At 38.6% G+C, this 23658-nt stretch overlaps 1 protein-coding gene across 8 annotated transcripts in view; it reads right to left on the reverse strand.

Annotated features, from left to right (window-relative positions):
• Positions 1-23658, reverse strand: part of RABGAP1L (RAB GTPase activating protein 1 like) — a 729399-nt gene that overhangs the window by 75414 nt on the left and 630327 nt on the right. Inside the window, exons 2-3 of one of the 8 annotated variants that reach the window (XM_088845323.1) lie at positions 22855-22967; positions 20944-21691 (exon numbers count right to left, since the gene is read on the reverse strand). The exons of 5 other annotated variants lie outside the window; for them this stretch is intronic. In XM_088845323.1, coding sequence (XP_088701449.1) covers positions 20944-21054 — 111 coding nt within the window. In that variant the 5' untranslated portion in view covers positions 21055-21691; positions 22855-22967. Of the gene's footprint in view, positions 1-20943; positions 21692-22854; positions 23065-23658 lie in introns of all 8 variants that reach the window. 2 more of the 8 variants (XM_088845322.1, XM_088845321.1) reach the window with 2 other exon arrangements.

Genomic DNA, 23658 nt, shown 5'->3' on the forward strand with positions numbered 1-23658 from the left:
AATTTTATGCAAAGAACATCAAGAAAGTCAAAAGATAATCTACAGAATGAGAGAAAATATTTGTGAATCATATCTCTAATAAGGGTTTGATATCCAGTATATATAAAGAATTCTTACAATTCCACCAAATGATGCAGTTATTATTTTGGGGGGCTCCAAAATCACTGCAGATGGTGATTGCAGCCATGAAATTAAAAGACACTTACTCTTTGGAAGGAAAGTTATGACCAACCTAGACAGCATATTAAAAAGCAGAGACATTACTTGTCAACAAAGGTCCATCTAGTCAAGGCTATGGTTTTTCCAGTGGTCATGTATGGATGTGAGAGCTGGACTATAAAGAAAGCTGAGCACCGAAGAATTGATTCTTTTGAACTGTGGTTTTGGAGAAGACTCTTGAGAGTCCCTTGGACTGCAAGGAGATACAACCAGTCCATCCTAAAGGAGATCTGTTCTGGGTGTTCATTGGAAGAACTGATGTTGAAGCTGAAATTCCAATATTTTGGCTACCTGATGCGAAGAGCATTTGAAAAGACTCTGATGCTGGGAAAGATTGAGGGCAGGAGGAGAAGGGGATGACAGAGGATGAGATGGTTGGATGGCATCACCAACTCAGAGTTAGGGTAAACTCTGGGAGTTGATGATGGACAAGGAGGCCTGGCGTGCTGCGGTTCATTGGGTCACAAAGAGTTGGACATGACTGAGCAACTGAACTGAACTGATGCAGTTAAAAATGGACAAAGAAGTTGAGTAAACATTTCTCCAGACACATTTCTCCAGATACATAAGTGGCTAATAAGCACAAATGAAAAATGCTCAACAGCACTAGTCATCATAAGGAAAGGCAAATTAGAACCAAAACAAGAAAGCCACTTCATATCCATGAGGATGGCTATAATAAAAACAAAAAGTCAGGAAAGTGTTAAGAATGTTAGTGAGGCAGTAGAGAAATTAGAACTTTCCTACACTGCTGGTGGGAATGCAAAATCGTTTGGCCCCCACGGAATGCACCGTGGTGGTTCCTCAGTAGGATAATTCTATATTTAACTAGAAAGTGAAAGTGAAAATGAAAGCCTCTCAGTTCTGTCCAACTCTTTGTGACCCCATGGATGCCCATGGAATTCTCCAGGCAAGAATAACTGAAGTGGGTAGTCTTTCCCTTCTCCAGGGAACTTCCCAACCCAGGGATCGAACCCAGGCAGGTCTCCTGCATTGCAGGTGGATTCTTTACCAGCTGAGCCACAAGGGAAGCCCAAGAATACTGGAGTGGGTAACCTATCTCTTTTTCAACAGATCTTCTCAATCTAGGAATCAAACTGGGGCCTCCTGCATTTCAGGTGGATTCTTTACCAACTGAAGCAATTCCACTCCTAGGTATATACTGAAAAGAATCAAAAACAAAGACTCAAACAGATAACTGTACGCCCATGTTCACTGTAGCATTATTCACAACAGCCAAAATAAGGGAACAATCCACATGTCCAACAGATGAACAGAGAAACAAAATGTGCTCATATAGTATATACATACAACAAGTTGTCTTCAGTTATAAAAAAAGAATGAAGTTCTAATATGATACTGCATGGATGAACCGCAAAAACATTACATAAGTAAAATAAGCCAGACATGAGGACAAACATTCTATGATTCCACTTGTATGAAATACCTAGAATAGGCATTTCACAAAGCAGATGAGAGGTGACGAGGGGTTAGGAGAAAGGAGGGCAATAGGGAAGAACTGCTTAATGGACAGAGTTTCTGTAATCAGGGTTGGGAGGGAGATGAGTGAAACTGCTTTGGAAATAAATAGTGGTGAATATAACCAATGCCACTGAACTGTACACCAAAAAATGACATACCTAAAAATCAGTTTAAAACTTTTGGCATCTCTTCAAAGTCAAGACAACAAGTAGTTTAAATTACTTTTCTTTCTTTAACAAGTATTAAATTATTCAAGTCAGTTATGTGTTTCTCAAAATATGTAATGAATTAAAATTTCAAAATAAAACCCTTGATTATGGAGTCAAAGTTCAGATAATTTAACTTTCTAGCTGATGTTGGGATGTCCTCAGTATTATCCCTAAGTGACTATATACTGTTTAAACATATGTAGCACTTTACTTAGAGAAGGCACTGGCGACCCACTCCAGTACTCTTGCCTGGAAACTCTCATGGACCGAGGAGCCTGGTGGGCTGCCGTCTATGGGGTTGCACAGAGTTGGACACGACTGACGTGACTTAGCAGCAGCAGCACTTTACTGGAACACTTATAAGCATTCAGAAGAACTTACCTTCTGGTGAAAGTTCTAATCGTTAGTTTCGTTTTTCCCATTTCTGAGTTGAAATCTGTATCTCTAGCAGCCTATACTCATTAACCATGATTCTGCCTTTTATTCCAACTTCCACACAATAGTCCTTCAGAAATCTGAAGACTATTATTGGACCTCCAATGTACTGCCATCCCAGCAGCGGAATTTCCCTTTTGATAAGATTTCAAACCAGCCTATCCAGGAGATGGTGAGGGACAGGGAGGCCTGGTGTGCTGCAGTCCATGCGGTTGCAAAGAGTCAGACATGGCTGGATAACTGAACGACGACAATACCAGCCTGTACCCTTCACTCTAGCTACATTCCAAGTATTTTAGTATCATGGTATCCATCACTATTATTTTCTTCTCATTATTTTCCACATTTAAAATTTTTTCCATAATACATCTATATTATCTTTCTGATGACAAAATTCTATTTTAGGGAAAAAAAAATCACATCAGAGGAATCATTAGAGTACTTTCTGTACTCTAAAATACTAAAATATGCTCCATAACAAAACTTATATTCCAATCTGAAAGGAAGAAAAATAGAATCAGAGCAGAACAGATGAAAAATACTGTGTTACTTCTTCCTAGACATGATACTTTCAGAAGATTTACATGCACATTAGAGATCTTTGATCTGAAATGGTTAACCCAAGACTCTTACTCTAACGATGAAAAAATTCAGAAGCGGAAAGGTCAAATGCATTGCCACATTTAAATCATTAGCTTAGTGTTTCTGAAAAGTGCCATAAAATTGAGATCTTCCCTGCTTAAAACCTTGAAACAGCATTCCATCGCCTTGTGCATAAAGTCCAATTTCCTTAACACGGCTATTAAAACCCACTCTCTTCTTTAGCCTAACTTCGAGCCATTCTTTGCTTCCCTCACCCAACACTCTCTGCTCCATTTCTTTAAGTTTTCCTGCTCATTCCGGAAACTTGAAATACACTTTCTGCTCTTGATGGAACACCTGACCCCTTCCCCTATTCTCTTCGGTTGATTAAATCCTCCTTATCCCTCAGGTCCCCTGATCCCTAACATAGATCAGTTCTCCCTCTGTTCCCACAGAGCCTAATCCCTCTGATTTGGACTAGATCTCCCTAAAAATTCCCTTAGGACTCAGGTCTTCCCCTCTCTTCATAAAATTCATAACGTTTTTTGATGATTGTTTAACATCTATTTTGCCTATTAGACTATAAATCCCATGGAGGTAGGAACCCCATTTACCTTGCTCTCTTCTGTAAGCTTAGCACTAACTCCACTAACATTACTGGGTGCAAAGTACATAGTTAATAAAAATTTAATTTTATTAATACTAAGACTTAAGTTAGCTTTTAATGGCTAAAAATATCTATAAAATGCTATTAACATGCTATACTACACACAATTCTTCTGGATTTGAATACCACATATTACTCTGTGCCCTACTATGCTTCATGGACACACTGTTTCAGCTAGACTTTTCTGCGGCCTGAGTCTGTCAACCAAAATGCTAGCTATCCACACTGGGCCCTCTATACATTTGATACACATGCTACCAAAAAATAGATTGCCTTTGTATAATTAAGTATCCTTCGTTTAAGATAATTTTTAGTATAAGCCATCTCTGTACCTGTCCAATCTTCTCCTAAAGTGCCAGTTTCTGGAGTATCAAAGTTTTTTTTTTTTTTCGTTACAACAGTAAGTTCTCACTGAAAAGTGAGATTCAAGTGAGACAGCAGCAGTTCCACATTCAAACAATAACTTTCTCATTAGCATATGCCTTCTCCACATTTAGGGACATTCAAAACAGACAAAACTATTAACTGCTTTACTTAATCATCGTAAGCATGCTTGCTACAGGAAGAACCTTTGCATGTATAGAACTCAGAGTCAAACACGGAGCTTTTAGAATTTAAGTAAGCATGCTTACCTTAATATCCACATACCCGAAAGACAGTGAAGAACAACAGGGCCAATCACTGTTAGAGCAATCATTCACTTTCAAGAAATTAAAGAAACTCTAATTATAGATTTAATATCTAACTTACCATCTTCCTTAGAAACTGTTTAGGTGTAGATAAGTTCAGGATTCTGATAATCAAAGGGATATATAATCTCAAGATTATACAATAACTTATAACTATAAGTATAGTATTATACTTATAGTATAATCACTAATGAGTGAGAACAAAGCATAATGCCATGTATTTTGCTTTGTTCTGAATGCAAATAAAACATTTTATCTTTTTTTTAATGCCACGCATTTTGAATAATGATTAAGAACACCGGCCCAGAGCCAGGGAGCCTGTGTTCAAATTCTGACTTTGCTACTTTCCTGCAGTATATCCTTGAGCTATCTTCTGAACCCCTGCTTCAACTTGACCATCTGTAAAATAAGCCTAAAGTTTTGTTGTGAAGGTTAAATGACTTAAAAAAAAGAATAATGAGTTAATTGAATTAAATAAAGTTTAAAAATAATGTGATTCTTTCTATTGCATCATTTTATCCCTATTAAGATGAAACCCAGGATATATGTATACCCATGGCTGATTCATGTTGAGGTTTGACAGAAAACAAAACTCTGTAAAGCAATTATCCTTCAATTAAAAATAAACAGATAATAAAGGAAGATGAAATATAATACTATAGAACTTGTTATAATACTATAGAACTTGTGGACCCTGAGCCTTATGTTCCTTATTATGTCAATCCCCTTTCATCTTAATTTGTTAGTCTACTAATTTTCTATTCTTACTCTAAGTCTCCTAACATGAAATCAGTGCACAGTCAAAAAAGGAAATTAATTTATTCCCCTTGTAGGGGTACTGAAGACAAGTACCTTACTGTCCTATGAAAAATTCTCTAAAGCTGGGGAACACCAAGGATCTATGCAAGCAGCTGGGCTATAGAGGTGCTTAGAGAAAGGTGGATCAGTCCAACATCAGCAGTGCTGTGGTCACCCAGTCAAATGTCACATTTATCCTGCACAGCTGGGCTCTGGTTCCTATAGCCAGAAACAAGCTGAATCCTATGGGTTTGGTCTAAATAGGCCACTGGTGAGTGAAATTTTTCAGAATGAATTCAGTCATTTTATATCATGTTCAATATACATAAAAAAAACTTCTATATAGTTTGAAAGACTGAGTAGGTTGATTGCCTTCATTTCACTCCAGATGGCATTATTACCTTTATTTTACATAGTTCTTATTTCTGTTTTTCCCTTGAAGATTGCTTAGGGGGGGCATGGTAATTTACTGTAGGATATCAATATCACTTCAAATTTGTATATCCTTTAAATATTTTCAGTATTCTTAATTCTGGAAAATTCACAGGACAGTTTCTCTTATTTCTAATTAACAGAAATGAATAGTTTTTGCTCAGGTATTCCAATTATTTATTTGCCCAGTTTTGTAGAATATCTACCATAATTTGACCTGGTAGGGTTTGAAAAAAAGTCCTTGTGTCTTGGCAAGTGTCTGTTAATAAATGATCTCTTTTCTCCCGTGGGTCCAGTCTCAACCTTCTTGCATCAAATACAGTGTGTTAAGTTCCATTTCCATCAATGTTTATAAAGAGTATTCACTTCCTGAAGAAATAGGTAAAAGTTCTTTGTAGGAGAAAAAGGAACTCATGAGTCCAGCCAACTCCGTCATGGCCATCTTGGTTAGAGACAAAATATATTCTGATGTTCTCCAGTCTTCTCTCATATCCTCCCCGCACCCTTCCATGGAAAGGCTGGTCCTTGAACACATTTCATTCATGAGCAAGAGTCTTGAGTGCTAAGCTATTTTGTTTTTCATATCTTCTTTGAAGAGATAAGTCAGTGACAAATTAGAGTACACATTTACAGATGACATTAATCCTTTAAATGGAAGATACATTTCCTGTCTCTTTAATAAGGAGAAAGCTCAACAGCCTACACCCAAGAGAGAAAGCAATTTGCACCTTTTAGGCAGGAGCAATAAAAATGATCATTTCACATGAAGGAGTCAAATTAAATTCAAATGTGACTGTTAGGTTAGAGGGCACTTCAGAGCTTTTGGGCTTCTAACCAAAAGTCACCTTTTAACAAGAAATTTTGCTGATTGCAGCATTTATCACATACTGTACGAGTTTTACCACTATCTTGGGATATGTTGAATCCCAAAACACCAAAATTATTGTCACAATCTACCAGTTTGGAGTTCTCCAACACACAGTTCAGTAAATGCACCTAGGACCTTCCTCCTCTTCTCCTCATAATTCTCAGGATCTAATCAAGGAGGGAAAAATTCTTTGAAGGTACTTTAATGTACTTGTGAAGCATGCACTGGTAGGATGCATGCATTTAAAGAGAACAACAGTGACTCGGAGATGACGTACTCAAATCCTGTTTTCAAAGAACAGCCTGGAAAGGATCTGCCACAAACTGTTTCAACGGACCCTACAAAAGGAAGACCCTTAGGTTACTAAAGGTTACTAAAACTACTAGGATTATTCATAACAGAACTCCTGAGTATGAACAGTGCACTCCAGCTTTCTGAAACTTGGCAGACATTTTGCATGGCTGATAATTGCTGAGATCCTAATTAGAGAAGTACCTGCCAATGAAATGTCATAAAGAGGAAAAACAGTACATGTAATCAGGATCTACTTAAAGGTTTGTAGTAAGGTGTTGGAGAAGACTCTTGAGAGTCCCTTGAACTGCAAGGACACCAAACCAGTCCATCATAAAAGAAATCAGTCCTAAATATTCATTGCAAGGACTGATGCTGCAGCTCCAATACTTTGATCACCTGATGTGAAGAGCCAACTCACTAGAAAAGACCCTGATGCTGGGAAAGATTGAAGGTCGGAGGAAAAGGGGACGACGGAGGATGAGATGGTTGGATGGCATCACCTACTCAGTGGACGTGAGTTTGAACAAGCTCTGGGAGAGTGAAGGACAGAGAAGCCTGGCATGCTGCAGTTCGGGGGGTCGCAAAGAGTCGGAAACGACTGAGTGACTGAAAAACAACAAAGGTCTATAAAGAAAACAAAAACGGTTCTTTGTCTCTAATAGGCACCTATATGCTTAAGATAAGGTCTTCATTTTATATGCTTACATTAACAGCTATGCTGTAAATTACCCTTTTTCTTTTCTTCCTTTCTGGGAGAAATCACAATCTCTTAACAAGTGGTTGTCTTTGGAAATCACTGTCTTTTCTAACCTAATACATATATTGATTCTCTTTCATGTTTTAAGGACCACAGGAGTTCTTTGGATAAAGAGAATTTCTGAGTGGTAAAATTATTAGTAATTTCTGCCTTTTATTTTTTATTTATATTTTTTCCCAAATTTTAATGTATAATCAACATTATTTTACTCATTAACAATAAAAAAGACTAAGTTGCAAGATCTTTAGGGAATAGAGCTATTCGGTATGCTTCCCTTTAAATAAATGATACAAATAGCTATTCTTTCTGTAATATGTATTAATCAACTTTAGTACATCATTTTCCTACTCAAACCCTTCATCTATAGAACTAAAATATTGATCCCTTAGCACTACACACAAAACCCTCCACGATCAAACGAGTTTCTTACCACTTCCTGGCCTTCCTCTCATATTCTAGCTAGATCAAACAGGATAAAATTCCCAGACATGCTATTTCTCCTGTGTGCTTCTCAAAGTGCTCTTCTCTTCATCTGTAACATCTTTCTTCTCCATAGAACCACCTGAAAATTCTCCATTATTTTTTAGAATGTTAATCAAAAGTTTTCACCTTTAAAGGGGCACAGATATACACTGCTGGTGGGTGAAACGATACATCTTTGAAGGACAGCAATTTGGCTTATATATCAAAATTACAAAATGCACATACCCTTCAACCCAGCAATTCCACCCCCAGGAACTGGATATACGGGTATTCTAACATTTTTGTGAAATGACATACAAAAGGTTATTTACCGCACCAGTTTGTACCAGCAAAATACTGGGAACAACTCTAAACACACATACATTGGGAGCTGTTTAAACATATTACAAAATTCCATACAGTGAAATACTATGTATCTATCAACTGCATAAGGAATCCGTGATGTACGGACATAGAAGAATTTCTAACACGTACGGAAAAGCAAAGTACAGAACATGAATGGGATGCCAAAATTTCTATAAAAAGAGAAGAGAGGAACACACACCAATTTGCTTGTATCTGCATAAAATATTTCTGAAAAAGAAGAACACCACTGGGACAACAGGAACAATTTCACTGGACGCTATTTTATATGCACTGAAATTTTAAACCATATGATTGTGCTACTTATTCAAAAGGTAAAACTGTAAAAGTTTAAAAATCAAAGTGCTAAACAGTGTTCACATCTTTTGATAATATCTCTATTTCCCATACTGTCTTTTCCATCAGCTCCTTTATTCATTCATTACAACACCGGACTGAAGATATCCTGTGCCAAGTGAAGAGAAATAAGAACAACCTGCAAGGTACAACTCAGGGAAGCAGACAGACTATTCATTTCAGTGAGGCTCCGGGTACACGATGTGACAGGCACACCAAGGAAAGGCTCTCTTCCAGATTAGACTGTTATCTCTGTGAAGATACCTTAAAGGTTAACACAGTGCATTGCCTGTGAGAGGTACACATGTCCAATGAACCACCGAATAAGCTAAAGAAATAAGCAATGCATTATTTTTTTTAGACAGTTAAAAACTAATATTTAAGTATTCAACTAGTGTGTGTGTGTGTGTGTGTGTGTGTGAAAGTCACTCAATCGTGTCTGACTCTGTGACCCCATGGACTGCAGCCTGCCAGATTTCCCCATCCATGGAGTTCTCCAGGCAAGAATACTGGAGTAGGTTGCCGTTCCCTTCTCCAGGGGATCTTCCCAACCCGCGGATTGAACCCAGGTCTCCCGCATTGCAGGAGGATTCTTTACCATCTGAGCCACCACGGAAGCCCATTCAACTAGACTCTAATTAATTCTACAGTAAACTTTATAAAAATTTAGTATGAAGGTCTAAGGATAAAAAGATTTTGAAATAACCTTGCCTATCTTATATGTACAGATACTTATGAAGGTATCCAATCATCCCGAGAGTCCCTTGGACTGCAAGGAGATCAAACCAGTTAATCATAAAAGAAATCAGTCCTAAATATTCACTGGAAGGACTGAAGCTGAAGCTCCAATACTTTGGCCACCTGATGCAAAGAACTAATTCACTGGAAAAGACCCTGATGCTGAGAAAGAGTGAAGGCAGGAGGAGAAGAGGACGACAGAGGATGAGGTGGTTGGACGGCATCCCTGACTCGATGGACATGAGTTTGAGCAAGCTGTAGGAGTTGGTGATGGACAGGGAAGCCTGGTGTCCTGCAGTCCACGGGGTTACAAAGAGTTGGAAATGACTGAGAAACTCATTACAAACATTATCCACTGCAAACCATGATTACACATACGCGGTGCTTCTTTTTCGCCCCAACACTATTGATTAAATATGTACAGAGAGCATATAAAACACCAGGCACAATGCTGAGCTAGAGATATAGTGGTAAACAAAAACAGACATGAGCCCTGTTCTCGTGGAGGTTATGGGTTAGTGAGAGACTAGTCAAACAATCACACAAGTTTTACAAGTATTTTTAAGAGCAGGCTCATTGGACAAGACCCATCAGCTCGGAAAGATTGAGGGCAGAAGGAGAACAGGGGCGACAGAGGATGAGATGGTTGGATGGCATCATCAACGCAATGGACATGAATTTGAGCACACTCTGGGAGACAGTAAAGGACAGAAAAGCCTGGTGTGCTGCAGTCCATGGGGTCACAAAGGGTTGGACATGACTGAGCAACTGAACAACAAAGACGGAGAAGAGAGAGACTGCCGGGCACAGTCAGATTTCTCCAAGGCAGTCATCAGGACAGGAAAAGCTACCTAAAGCCTTTATGTCTCAGAAAATGTAACTTAAATGTTATGTTACTGGGGACTTCCATGGCAGTGCAGTGGTTAAGATGCCGCATTTCCACTGTAGGGGACATGGATTCGATCCCTTGTCAGGGAACTAAGATGGCACATGCAGCGCAGGGGAGCATAAAAAAAATAATTAAAAAAAAATGTTGTTAGGAAATTGTGGACAGAATACAATTTCAATTTCCTTGACCTTAGATGGAAAAATATATTTTCCTGAACCTCTGATACTAACCTCTGAAATTAAAATTATGAATGTAGGCAATAATCTACTGTAGTATTTGTGACTTTGTTAACATATCAAGCTCTATACCACTTTGGGGCTTTCTCTCAGAGGTTTCCTCTGCCTAAACCACTCTTTTTTTCCTTATTTTCCCTTGGATGGCATTCAGATCTCAAACAACACCAGTGAGACACTCACTGATTACCCAACAAAAAGCCTCCAATTAAACAATTTAATTACATCATTCCATTTCAAGTCTCTGCATAATACTGACAAGTGTTATCATTAGCTAATATTCGTGTCTTACCTCTCCAAATAATATAAGATTTGCAATTGATACAGGTCTTTCTACATCACACCTAGATTCCCAGGGCCAAAAATACAGCACAGCACACAGGAGTAGATCAATGAATATTTTTAATTAAATATTAAACTGAATGCAAATATGGGTGCTAAAACAAATAAAAACCAGAATATTATTTTTCAGTCATTGTGGACAAGCTATGATTTACAAAACAAAAGCTTTAGGTATTGTATGTTTCATGCCAATTGCTCCTATACCACCACCAAAAAAGATATTTTGAATTAACTCACAAATCACCCCCACTCCCAGAATCAAGTATAGAAGATAACTTCTCAACATATGAAACAGGATTAAATGCAGAAGAGCTCTAACGATTGTCATAGCAGCTGGTTCAATCATTTCATATTTAATAGCAAAACAACCTAAGTGAGCTTTAGAAGTGAATTTATAAAGTCCTGCTAAATGTTAATCTCATATTTCAAGACTGTGTAAAGGAAGAATCAGTTTGGAATTATATTAACATATGAGTTTGAGTGAACTCCAGGAGTTGGTGATGGACAGGGAAGCCTGGCGTGCTGTGATTCATGGGGTCGCAAAGAGTCGGACACGACTGAACAACTGAACTGAACTGAATACACATATACCCGGAGAAGGCAATGGCAACCCACTCCAGTACTCATGCCTGGAAAATCCCATGGGCGGAGGAGTCTGGTAAGCTGCAGTCCATGGGGTTGCTAAGAGTCGGATACTACTTCACTTTCACTTTTCACTTTCGTGCATTGGAGAAGAAAATGGCAACCCACTCCAGTGTTCTTGCCTAGAGAATCCCAGGGACGGGGGTGCCTGATGGGCTGCCGTCTATAGGGTCGCACAGAGTCGGACATGACTGAAGCGACTTAGCAGCAGCAGCATACACATATACCTCTTACTATGTGCTGGGGATTCTTAAATGCTTTAATGTATTAACTGATTTAATCCTATAAGGTAGTTCTAACATACTTCCAATTCACAGATGAGAGAAAGGAAACTCAGAGAGGTCATGTAACCTGCCCCAAGTAAATGAGCTAATTGGTGATGAAGTGGGACTTGACCCAGACACTCTGGCTCCTGGGCTCAATTCTAGATTATGTTACCTCCCCTGTTACTCAGATTCTTCTGAAGAATCTAGAGTTGTGATTCATGGGTAACAACTTAACTCTGCAAATGACAGAACTATAAATCTGAATGCTGTATGGCAACTATATTCTGCTATGGGAATGAAAAAGCAGAGAACTTGGGGAAAGAGATAAAGTAGATGCAAAGAGACAAGCTAATTAGATGGTAAGAGATAATGGAAAATGTTTGCCACTACTGGCTATGGTGAACTCCTGCTCTTGCGTTTAAAGGAACATCCTCTGGTGCCCACATGATAAATTCTACTTCTTGTTTAAGATAGCTCAATATTTTATTACTTGCAACTGTAAGAATCTCAGCTTAGATCAAAACTGATAATCCAAATGAGGGAGGATATGGCTTCCTTGCTAAACTGAAGTTGATGAAATACTACCAAAATATGTTCACTGAAATAACAATCAGAATGTATTCAGACAATAACATTAAAAAATATGGATGAGTCAATAGCTTTATTCTAATCAATATTTTTGTTTACAGAATGAAGATTGAGGAACAACTACTGATTTCGTTGTTTTCTCCATCTCTGGCACAAGGAATTGCTCTGAATTTTTTTCTTTTTAATTTGGCATGTGAGATGAAATTTATGTGCCAACCTGGTAAGGAGGAAGTCATTTCAGAAAGCTCTCCCTCATCTCCCAGTTACACAACAGAGAAACTGTAGCTCCCTGAAGACCTCCCTTCTTTCCCTGGCGCGGTGCTGGTGTTGGTATCTGTCTGTTAAGAACATTATATCCAGTGCTAATCGAGTAGAAATGTGTTAGTCTGGGTAAAAAGCTTTTGTTGATGGACAAACCACCAAACAACCAAGTCTCTTACAGTGATGCTGTGATCTAGAATTTCTAGATGTGGAACACAACAGAGCCAAAATGGGCCATCTTTTCTCCATTACATGTCTTGATACCCAACTTTCCAATTCAAGCTGACATAGTAACAATCTTTCCAATTTTAATTTTATAAGGGGGAAAGTTTACATGACAGTAATTTGCAATTTATCTCAATCAATTACTCTTCTAGTATAGATCAGCTGCTGCTGCTTTCTAAGTAATTCTACTGTACCTATCCATTACAAGAACTGAGCATCGTGCCTGGGCCAATTTCTTTACACTGTTGCTGCCGAAGTGTCAAGAAGTCCAAATTCTTGTCAATTCTTTTTACCTGCTGTAACGACCTTTAATTTTCCATGGGCAATGTGGCGCCTGTCAATCCATTATTGCCCATTCCTGCAATAATTGATACATCTACTCAACAGATGGTCTCACTGATATAAATCCCTCCGATTAATGCCACATTGCCTTCTCACCATCCTGAGGCTCAAACCTAAGCTCTTCTACAGCAGGGGTCCCCAGCCTCCGGGATCTAAAGCTTGATGATCTGAGGTGGAGCTGATGTAATAATAACAGAAATGAAGTGCACAACAAACGTAATGTACTTGAACCACCCCCGACACCCTGTCTGAAAAAACTGGTCCCTGGTGCCAAAAAAGTTGGGGACCACTGTTCTATTGCTTCATAGCAATAGACTTTCAAGTTTTCTGTAAGACTGATACCCCTCTACCAAACAAAGCAATTCACTAGGGCAACCCAACTAGTACATTTGTCTACCCCTTGCCTTCTTCCATGGGCTTCCCTAGTGGCTCAGTGGTAAAGAATTGCCTGCCAATGCAGGAGATGTGTGTCGATCCCTGGGTCAGGAAGATCCCCTGGAGAAGGAAATGGCAACCCACTCCAATATTCTTGCCTGGGAAAATTCATGGACAGAAGAACCTGGCAGGCTACAGTCCATGGGGTCGCAAAGAGCTGGACACAACTTATCAATTAAACAACAACAACGCCTTCTTCCACATCCCTATGACACCTTACCTACTCAGCATACTCATCCTTTAGGCTTTCTTCAGGGGAGATGATTAGCGCCTTCACTGATAAGTGCTTTCATTTAATTCTTGAAATAACCAAGTAATGTAATGCTACTATATCCCTCATTCAGATGCTTAGAGAAACTAAGTAATTTGCCAGTAAGCAGCAGATGTAAAACTTGAACTGGGAAGCTTATAACCTTAAAGCCTCTGAAACAGTTAATCCCTCGGCCTTTGCACAAGCTGTTTTCACCCTGCTCAGAAAGGCCCTACTACTTTCCACTCACTGGCAAACACCTTATCAGCCTTCAAAGCTTCAGTTAATTGCTTCCATCCCCTTTGGAATTCTGCCTCCACACTGAATAACTAGTCTCCACTTCATTCTACCCTATAACAGCAAATATCACCCCCATAAATATTGATTTTACTTGTCTCTTTTATTTTATTATGAGATCTTTGGGTAAAGGATATTCTATTCATACTCAGCATACTGCAGTAATCCCAAAATGTTTATAATATTACATACTGGCGAAAGCAACGTTACCTTCGTTATAGATTAAAAAGTTGAAATAATTCAGCAGAACATAAGTTAACATTTAACCTGAAAGACGCAAGCTTGACAGAGTATGCATTGGTTATTAGGCTTATTCATGTTTAAACATTAAATCATACATTCTGAATTTAAATACATATTCAAAGCTTCCTTCTGGAATGCATAACAAATCTAACAGGTGTTATCTGTTTCCTTCATTTACACTAGTCAGGGATAAAAATAATTAGAAATGGTGGACGTGGTAGAGAGGAACGCTGGTGATTCCACTAGAGACAGAAGGCCCTGACAGGAAAACTTTAGAGTCTCTCCTTCGGTTGTTATTATTGGTTATTATTATTCCTTGTGTGAGCACCTTGCAATAAGGGGAGGATGAAGAAATGGGTACAATTTTGTCTCAAAAGGACAGAGTTAATTTCAGCCAATGAACAACAAGTGGAAAAGTAAGCTGTTGGATTTAAGGAAAGGCAAGAAGACTGTGTCCAATGAGGCAGCTTTCTCGATGCTTTGAGTCATTTTGATCAGACTGGATTTTCACCTTACATACCAACTTATTTATGCTATAATTTACAAGTTCTAGGCTTTTGTTTAGCTTATCTTAGCAAATACAATATTGATCTTCATAACCTTATGTTGTGTGTGTATGAATGATCTGGATGATAAGAGAGATTATGCTTGACTTCTTTATCCTTTTTTCTTATCTGTTTTATCAAAAGGGCCTATATAAAGGGATCTGTCATTTTCTTCATTATCATTCATTTTTAAAGGATCAATAAGATGCAGCCACATTTTTCAAAGTGTGAATCAAGACAATTCTGAAATCAATGGTTGTGTATAACTAGCTTTAAAACAAATATAACAGAGTAGAAAAAAAAAAACCGAATACATCACATGTAGCAACAATAAGTATGGTCTAGTCAAATTTTCTTTCAGTCTTGTATGTACAATGTCGTGAGATGTATTTTTCATTATGTGTCTCCATCAAAGACGTCACAAAGCCACAGACCTACTTATGAACAAGAAAAGATTCAGTGTCCACACCAAAACCACTGTACCTAATGGCATTACTACCATTTAAGAAATCAAGATAAATCTCATTATGAAACAAAGTCCAATTACAGAAAGATATTAATTAATCCTGTACTAGGAAAGTTTCTAAATACCCTTATAATAGTCAACCTAAACCCAGGGGATTTTATATGTTAGCAAGACTGTAATTTGCTTTACAGTGCAGTAATAAATCACACTAAGAAGCAATTTATTTTATAATGTGGAAAATCTGAGTATTTATCTCTTTCATACAATTTTTTAAAGGGTTCATCTCAGACAAAGCAGAAAACTCAATATGGAATCAAAAGCAAATGATAAATATTTTATCTTACCACAATTTTAGTATAACTTTCCCAGACAAACTAAAACCAAACCATCACCTCCAAAAGATGATACCAGTAAATAAACTCTTTCAAATTTCAAACCCATTAAAGAGAACTAAGAATCTCTAGAATGTTCTGTAATTAATTTAACATCCTGACATTTATACTTAAATATCAGACTTAAATTCAGACTTAAATTGAAGAAAGTAGGGAAAACCACTAGATCATTCAGATATGACCTAAATCAAATCCCTTATGATTATACAGTGGAAGTGAGAAATAGATTTAAGGGACTAGATCTGATAGAGTGCCTGATGAACTCTGGACAGAGGTTCGTGACATTGTAAAGGAGACAGGGACCAAGACCATTGCCATGGAAAAGAAATGCAAAAAAGCAAAATGGCTGTCTGAGGAGGCCTTACAAATAGCTGTGAAAAGAAGAGAAGTGAAAAGCAAAGGAGAAAAGGAAAGATATAAGCATCTGAATGCAGAGTTCCAAAGAATAGCAAGGAGAGATAAGAAAGCCTTCCTCAGCTATCAATGCAAAGAAATAGAGGAAAACACCAGAATAGGAAAGACAAGAGATTTCTTCAAGAAAATAAGAGATACCAAGGGAACATTCGGAGAAGGCAATGGCAAGCCACTCCAGTACTCTTGCCTAGAAAATCCCATGGATGGAGGAGCCTGGTAGGCTGCAGTCCGTGGGGTCGCTAAGGGTTGGACACGACTGAGCGACTTCACTTTCACTTTTCACTTTCACACATTGGAGAAGGAAATGGCAACCCACTCCAGTGTTCTTGCCTGGAGAATCCCAGGGAAGGGGGAGCCTGGTGGGCTTCCGTCTATGGGGTCACACAGAGTCGGACACGACTGAAGTGACTTAGCAGCAGCAGCAGCAAAGGAACATTTCATGCAAAGATGGCCTCGATAAAGGACAGAAATGGTGTGGACCTAAAAGAAGCAGAAGATATTAAGAAGAGGTGGCAAGAACACACAGAAGAACTGTACAAAAAAGATCTTCATGACCAAGATAATCACGATGGTGGGATCACTCACCTAGAGCCAGACATCTTGGAATGTGAAGTCGAGTGGGCCTTAGAAAGCATCACTACGAAAAAAGCTAGGGAAGGTGATGGAATTCCAGTTGAGCTATTTCAAATCCTGAAAGATGATGCTGTGAAAGTGCTGCACTCAGTATGCGAGCAAATTTGGAAAACTCAGCAGTGGCCACAGGACTAGAAAAGGTCAGTCTTCATCCCAATCCCAAAGAAAGGCAATGACAAAGAATGCTCAAACTACCACATAATTGCACTCATCTCACACGCTAGTAAAGTCATGCTCAAAATTCTCCAAGCCATGCTTCAGCAATACGTGAACCGTGAACTTCCAGATGTTCAAGCTGGATTTCAAAAAGGCAGAGGAACCAGAGATCAAATTGCCAACATCAGCTGGATCATGGAAAAAGCAAGAGAGTTCCAGAAAAACATCTATTTCTGCTTCATTGACTATGCCAAAGCCTTTGACTGTGTGGATCACAATAAGCTGTGTAAAATTCTGAAAGAAATGGGAATACCAGACCATCTTGAGAAACCTGTATGCAGGTCAGGAAGCAACAGTTAGACCTGGACATGGAACAACAGACTGATTCCAAATAGGAAAAGGAGTACGTCAAGGTTGTATATTGTCACCCTGCTTATTTAACTTATATACAGAGTACATCATGAGGAAGAAGCACAAGCTGGAATCAAGATTGCCGGGAGAAATATCAATAACCTCATATATGCAGATGACACCATCCTTATGGCAGAAAGTGAAGAGAACTGAAAACCCTTTGATGAAAGTGAAAGAGGAGAGTGAAAAGGTTGGCTTGAAGCTCAACATTCAGAAAACTAAGATCATGGCATCTGGTCCCATCACTTCATGGGAAATAGATGGGGAAACAGTGGACAGTGTTATTTTGCGGGGGCACCAAAATCACTTGGATGCTGATTGCAGCCAGGAAATTAAAAGACGCTTACTCCTTGGAAGGAAAGTTATGACCAACCTAGATAGCATATTAAAAAGCAGAGACATTACTTTGCCAACCAAGGTCCGTCCAGTCAAGGCTATGGTTTTTCCCGTGGTCATGTATGGATGTGAGAGTTGGACTGTGAAGAAAGCTGATCACCGAAGAATTGATGCTTTTGAATTGTGGTGTTGGAGAAGACTCTTGAGAGTCCCTTGGACTGCAAGGACATCCAACCAGTCCATTCTAAAGGAGATCAGTCCTGGGTATTCATTGGAAGGACTGATGCTGAAGCTGAAACTCCAATACTTTGGCTACCTCATGCGAAGAGCTGCCTCACTGGAAAAGAGTGTGATGCTGGGAGGGACTGGGGGCAGGAGGAGAAGGGGACGACAGAGAATGAGATGGCTGGATGGCATCACCGACTCGATGGACGTGAGTTTGAGTGAACTCCGGGGGTTTGTGATGGACAGGGAGGCCTGGCGTGCTGTGATTCATGGGGTCGCAAAGAGTCAGACACGGTTGAGTGACTGAACTGAACTGACATTTATAGTATTTAAAAGTTTGGTGTATAGAGCTACATTTTGTGTCTTTATCATGCCTCTGAGATTTTCCATGGGCTAAATCCCCTTTGAGAGTGCTGGAATTGCATCAAGGCATAATATATATCAATATGCAGAATATGGAAGAGTGTTTCCTGGTAAGCACATCAATATTCATTCATTCATTTTCTCTCTTCCTGTCTCTCTGTACGTGTGTAAGCACACACCCCAAATGTCTTGAATTTATTGAGCACATGAGGCTCCCCATGACCTGGTCACTGCCTACCTCTTCCTCATCTTCTGTCCTCTACACTGGGTTACTTTACATCTCTGCTTTTGTTCTTCTCCCCTTTAGCCTGGAAAATTCCTACACATTTTTGAAGACTCAGGAGAGATCCCTTAAAAGGACCTTGATAGGACCATTAGAAAAAAGTGAAACAGAATTCAGAATTTTTTGGATAAGTGTTCATGATGGATTATTAAAATTAATGGCTAAAATGAAGCTTAAAGATTATTCACAACTGTGAATTAACCTATCCTGACTTGGTATATATAAAGAGTCTGATGCTGGGCGGGATTGGGGGTGGGAGGAGACGGGGACGATGGAGAAAGAGATGGCTGGATGGCATCACCAACTCTGTGGACATGAGTTTGAGTGAACTCCGGGAGTTGGTGATGGACAGGGAGGCATGGCGTGCTGTGATTCATGGGGTCGCAAAGAGTCGGACACGACTGAGCGACTGAACTGAACTGAAGGGTCATAACTTTCCTTCCAAGGAGTAAGCGTCCTTTAATTTCATGGCTGCAATATGAACTGAACTGAACTGAAGGATTGGCAATAATCTCCATATAGTACATATGATTATAAAAATAGAAATCATTTATATTAAACAGAAAAAGAATGCAATAGGCTGGATATTTCTGTACTAATGAACACTTTAAAAAAAGTATATTATGGTTTTATATTTGTTTTCCTTTTTTGGTCTAGCTGATTCTTTTAAACTGTAGCTATAAAACATTCACAAAAGGAGAAAGTATAATGAATTCCTATGTACTCCTCTTCTGTTTCAATAATTATCAACACCTATTCATTTAGTTTTACCCATATCACCAACCTCTTTACTGGACCTTTTTGAATCTTTGCAGACAGTAACTATCCTTACCTATCTTGTTTATCATCATTAACTATCTCCATGAAGTGAAGTGAAGTCACTCAGTCGTGTCCGACTCTTTGCGACCCTGTGGACTGTAGCCCGCCAGGCTCCTCTGTCCATGGGATTCTCCGGGCAAGAATACTACAGTGGGTTACCATTTCCTTCTCCAGGGGATCTTCCCGACCCAGGGATCAAACCTGGGTCTCCCGCATTGGAGGCAAACGCTTTAACCTCTGAGCCACTAGGGAAGCCCAATATCTCCATACATCCCTCTAAATCATTTTAAACACAATCAAAATATTACTGCACACACAAAAATTGAGTATTTCTCACGATATTACTATCTAATAGTGGTCAAATATTCCCTGATTACCTTACAGATTTTTTTATGGTGTCATCAGTACACTGAAACAAGGTCAATATACAGCATCAAGCTGATATTACCCTTAAGTCTTTGAAAATTAACCTGAGTTCCCCCTCCACCTTTTTTTTTTTTTATTACAATACTTTCTTTGAAGAATTTGCCACATTATGTTAAGGTTCCTATGTCTTAGAATAGAGAATTATAGTTTCATACTAGAAAGATGGTGGTTCAATTGTAAAAGAATCCACCTGCAAATCAGGAGACACAGGGTACATGGGTTCGATCCCTAGGTCGAGAGTTCCCCTGGAGGAGGAAATGGCAACCCACTCCAGTATTTTTGCCTGGGAAATCCTATGGACAGAGGAGCCTGTCGGGCTATAGTCCATAGGGTCACAAGAGTCAGACACAACTTGGTGACTAAACAAAAACAACTAGTAAGATAATCGTTATTACACTTGCTCATTCTGTTGCTTATGATGAGTACTACTGAATAGAAGAGGTCACTATGACAACAGTCAGGAAAGCATGTTTAGAAGATATGGATCAATGACCAATGTAAGGATGACATCTAAGGAGAAGAAAAACTAACGTTTGCAAGGACTCTGCTTTTCTATTATGCCAGGACATGCAAACTAAGACTCTTGGAGAATGGTTTAAAAAAAAATTACAAATTTAAATGCCAACTAAAATTATACTTATTCCTAGTAATAATGTAAAGACTCTGAAAGTTATTTGATTTTTAGATAGTTCAATTCTTAATGTCTCTGTTATAGCCCACTGGTAAAAATGCTCCACTTCAGAAATACTGAATTATATATGTCTAAATGTAGGTAGCCCTCACCTAATAACCATATATATACATATGAGGCAAACACACGGGAGAATACTATGTTTGGCACTATAAAACTTCTTTCAACCTCACTACGTAAGAAACCATTAACCTAAGTTTTATTCCTGGGACACTTCAAATGTACTACTAAGGTATAATAGTGTTTAGTTATATAAATAAAACCATGAAAACCTGTAGACCTTGTTGCAGCTGTAACAATGCCAACAGCAATACTTCTATTTTAATTCCCAAAGTTATGCCTCAACTACTACACGCGTACAACTATCATATTAGAAAAGAAATAACAGCCCCAGAAGAGTGTGCAAGGCCCCACCTACCATAGACCTGGGCTTGCTGATGGCCACCAGACTAGTGAGGAAGTCTTCATCGTGCAGCTGGCTGAAAACGTGGGCGTCATAGGCTACCATAATGGAGACTTCTTCCATCATCTTGCCAGCTGGTCTTTCCACAGCAGCAGCTGCTGTCCCAGCTCCAGACCAGACTATCCAGGGGAAAATCCTATTGCAGCTTGGTGCCAATGCACACACCCACCTGAGTTTGAGGGGGTGGAGTGTCAAAAATCCAGAGGAGGAAAAAAAAAAAAGCAGCTGCTATCATAGGCTTGTCTAGCAATTCACCCCCAGTAGAAAACTGAGCGAGGTCTCTTATCTACGGAGGAAGTATATGTTATAAACACCTTCTGCATTCTTAACAGAGCAGCTGGAAAATTTAGTTTTTGGAAATCTTCTTTAAACTTCAAAAAAGTCTCCTAACTGGAAATATCCTAGGGCAAAAATGAAAAAAAGAAAAAAGGAAACCAAAACCCACAAAACTTGATGTTATGTTCTTGATAGTCAGAATTTTTTTTAAGTTTATCTTCTTACTTCAGTATTACTTATATCAAGATTTGTCTTCTCGGAGAAGATGTAGATTTTCTTACCGCTTATTTTTTTTCACGTTCACAGAAAATAAATAGATGGCAACATTTAATTTTTCAGAATTTATAGAATTCCTGGTGTAATTAAAAATTATCTCAAGAAGTGTGAAAAAAAAAGAAAAAAGGTTCCTTTTCCCCTCTGAGTATTTCTGTTAAAAAAAAAAAAAAGTACCAAAATATAAAAATGAAACAGACTGCAATATCAGTTAATAACCATTTCCTCTTCTCCCACTAAAAAAACAACAAATATTTTAAAGAGAACTCTTGATTTTGAGAGAATTTAGTTTTCCGCTGTTATTCTGAAAACAACACAGGTTTTCATTTCTAAACTGATTATTATTCTCCCATGATAAAAGTTCTTTGTCTATTTTTAAGCTTAGAGATTTCTTTTAATTACCCAAATCAGCAGATAGTAATGAACTACTGGTGCCTTAGCTATGAGAAGCGTCTTTTTAAGTACAGCTGAAGACAGTAAATGAACCCCAATGTGCCCTGATGAAAAATGTGAAAACTGTCCAAATTATCATTACAAAGTTGCCTAAATCAACAGGAAATATAGGCTAATTCCATGGGGAAAGTATTAAGCAAATAAAAAGGGAGGAGGGCAGAATAGCTCCTCCCGAAGTTGTTTTGCCAGTATTTCTAATTAAGCTATTATCTTCTCTGCTTTTTCTAGAGTATGACAGTGCAATACTATGAGAAATATTTGTTAGAATTAGAAATCAACTGGGAATGTTTACCTTTAATCAAATACAACGTTTAGTCCTAATTACCCATAGAAGTATTATGTTATTTAATTTGCTTGTTTTTCAGAAAACAAGACTTGGAAAGAAATTTCTAGTGCCTATTTTTCCTTGTCTTTCCAAAGTATTTCCACCTAGATGAACATGATTACTTAAATAGTGCCCTGTTCTATTTAAATGTGATTAGAAGAATTTTGCAACTATCATAGCATTCTGGATTACAAACACACACACACAAAACACACACATGCACACACACACTCACACATACACAGAAGGGGGAAAACACCTTACTGCCAGGAAACAGAAGCAAGACTAATAGGCTTATTTAAACAGAAAATGCAATACTTTAAATAAATCCTCAAGATTAAAACAGCTTCAAACTGTGTTTGACCCATGCTGGAGCTGGTAAAGCATTTTCACTTCATTTTTCCCCGCTAAAAGGCAGTTGTGCCTTTTAAAGCATTATTTTTCTTAAAAATTCTTCCCGCACTCAACACTGACTAACCAGGTAAAGATTAAATGATCATCAGGAGATGAGGTATTCTAAAGCGTCAGGCAGTTCATACCTTTTTAATTCCTTTTTATCTTTTCAGAAGTACTTGAAAAGATACTGTGACTCCCTTCGTGCATTCACTAGCACCAGAAGGCTTCCGATTTATCTCGCAGGACCACTTTCTAGCTGTGAAAGCAATTCCTCTGGCTTTCATATTTTCCTTGGCTCCAGTGACTCAGTGCTTCCACACTGGTGTCTGAATCAGGTGAGCTGACAAAGACACCTGTTGTGGAAGGTAAAGAAACCACTTCCCATAATGCCTTATTCCCCCGCTGGCAACCGCCCAGGGGCAAACAAGAATTATGACTGCATTTGAGCAGTTGCCTGTGCAGCCTGGAAGAACACATTCGGTTTAACAATAGGTAATCTTCTTGGTTAAGAACGCTGACAACCAAGAGAGAAAAAAAAAAAAAGGACCAGGGAAAACAGTATTAAATAGTTTTAGGTACTGTGTTAAAAAGTCATAAAACTGTTAAGGCATTGGGGCTACAGGAGTGCAAAACACTTTTAGAAACATAATCAAAGGCTGTAAAGACGGTTTTAAAATGACAAAAAAGCTAACTACTTCAAATAATTAAGTCCTTTTAGAGCTCCACGTGGGTTGTTAGGTAAACAATTAGGTATTTTTACAAAGCTCCTGATTTATTATCTTCAAAAGACTGTTCTAATTAGCCAGAGTGCCTTAGAATTATCCGAAAACAGTTTGTGCCTCAGTCCAAGAGGTCTTCTCTAATAGCCACACTGCATACGCTTTCCAGAGCAACGGCTCCGTAAGTTTTGTACGTATCCTTCATTTTCTGTCACCCTTAAATATTCC

Source organism: Moschus berezovskii, chromosome 17 (assembly GCF_049115385.1).
Source record: "Moschus berezovskii isolate FMDL1 chromosome 17, NW_MosBer_1.0, whole genome shotgun sequence".
Classification (NCBI taxonomy): domain Eukaryota; kingdom Metazoa; phylum Chordata; class Mammalia; order Artiodactyla; family Moschidae; genus Moschus; species Moschus berezovskii.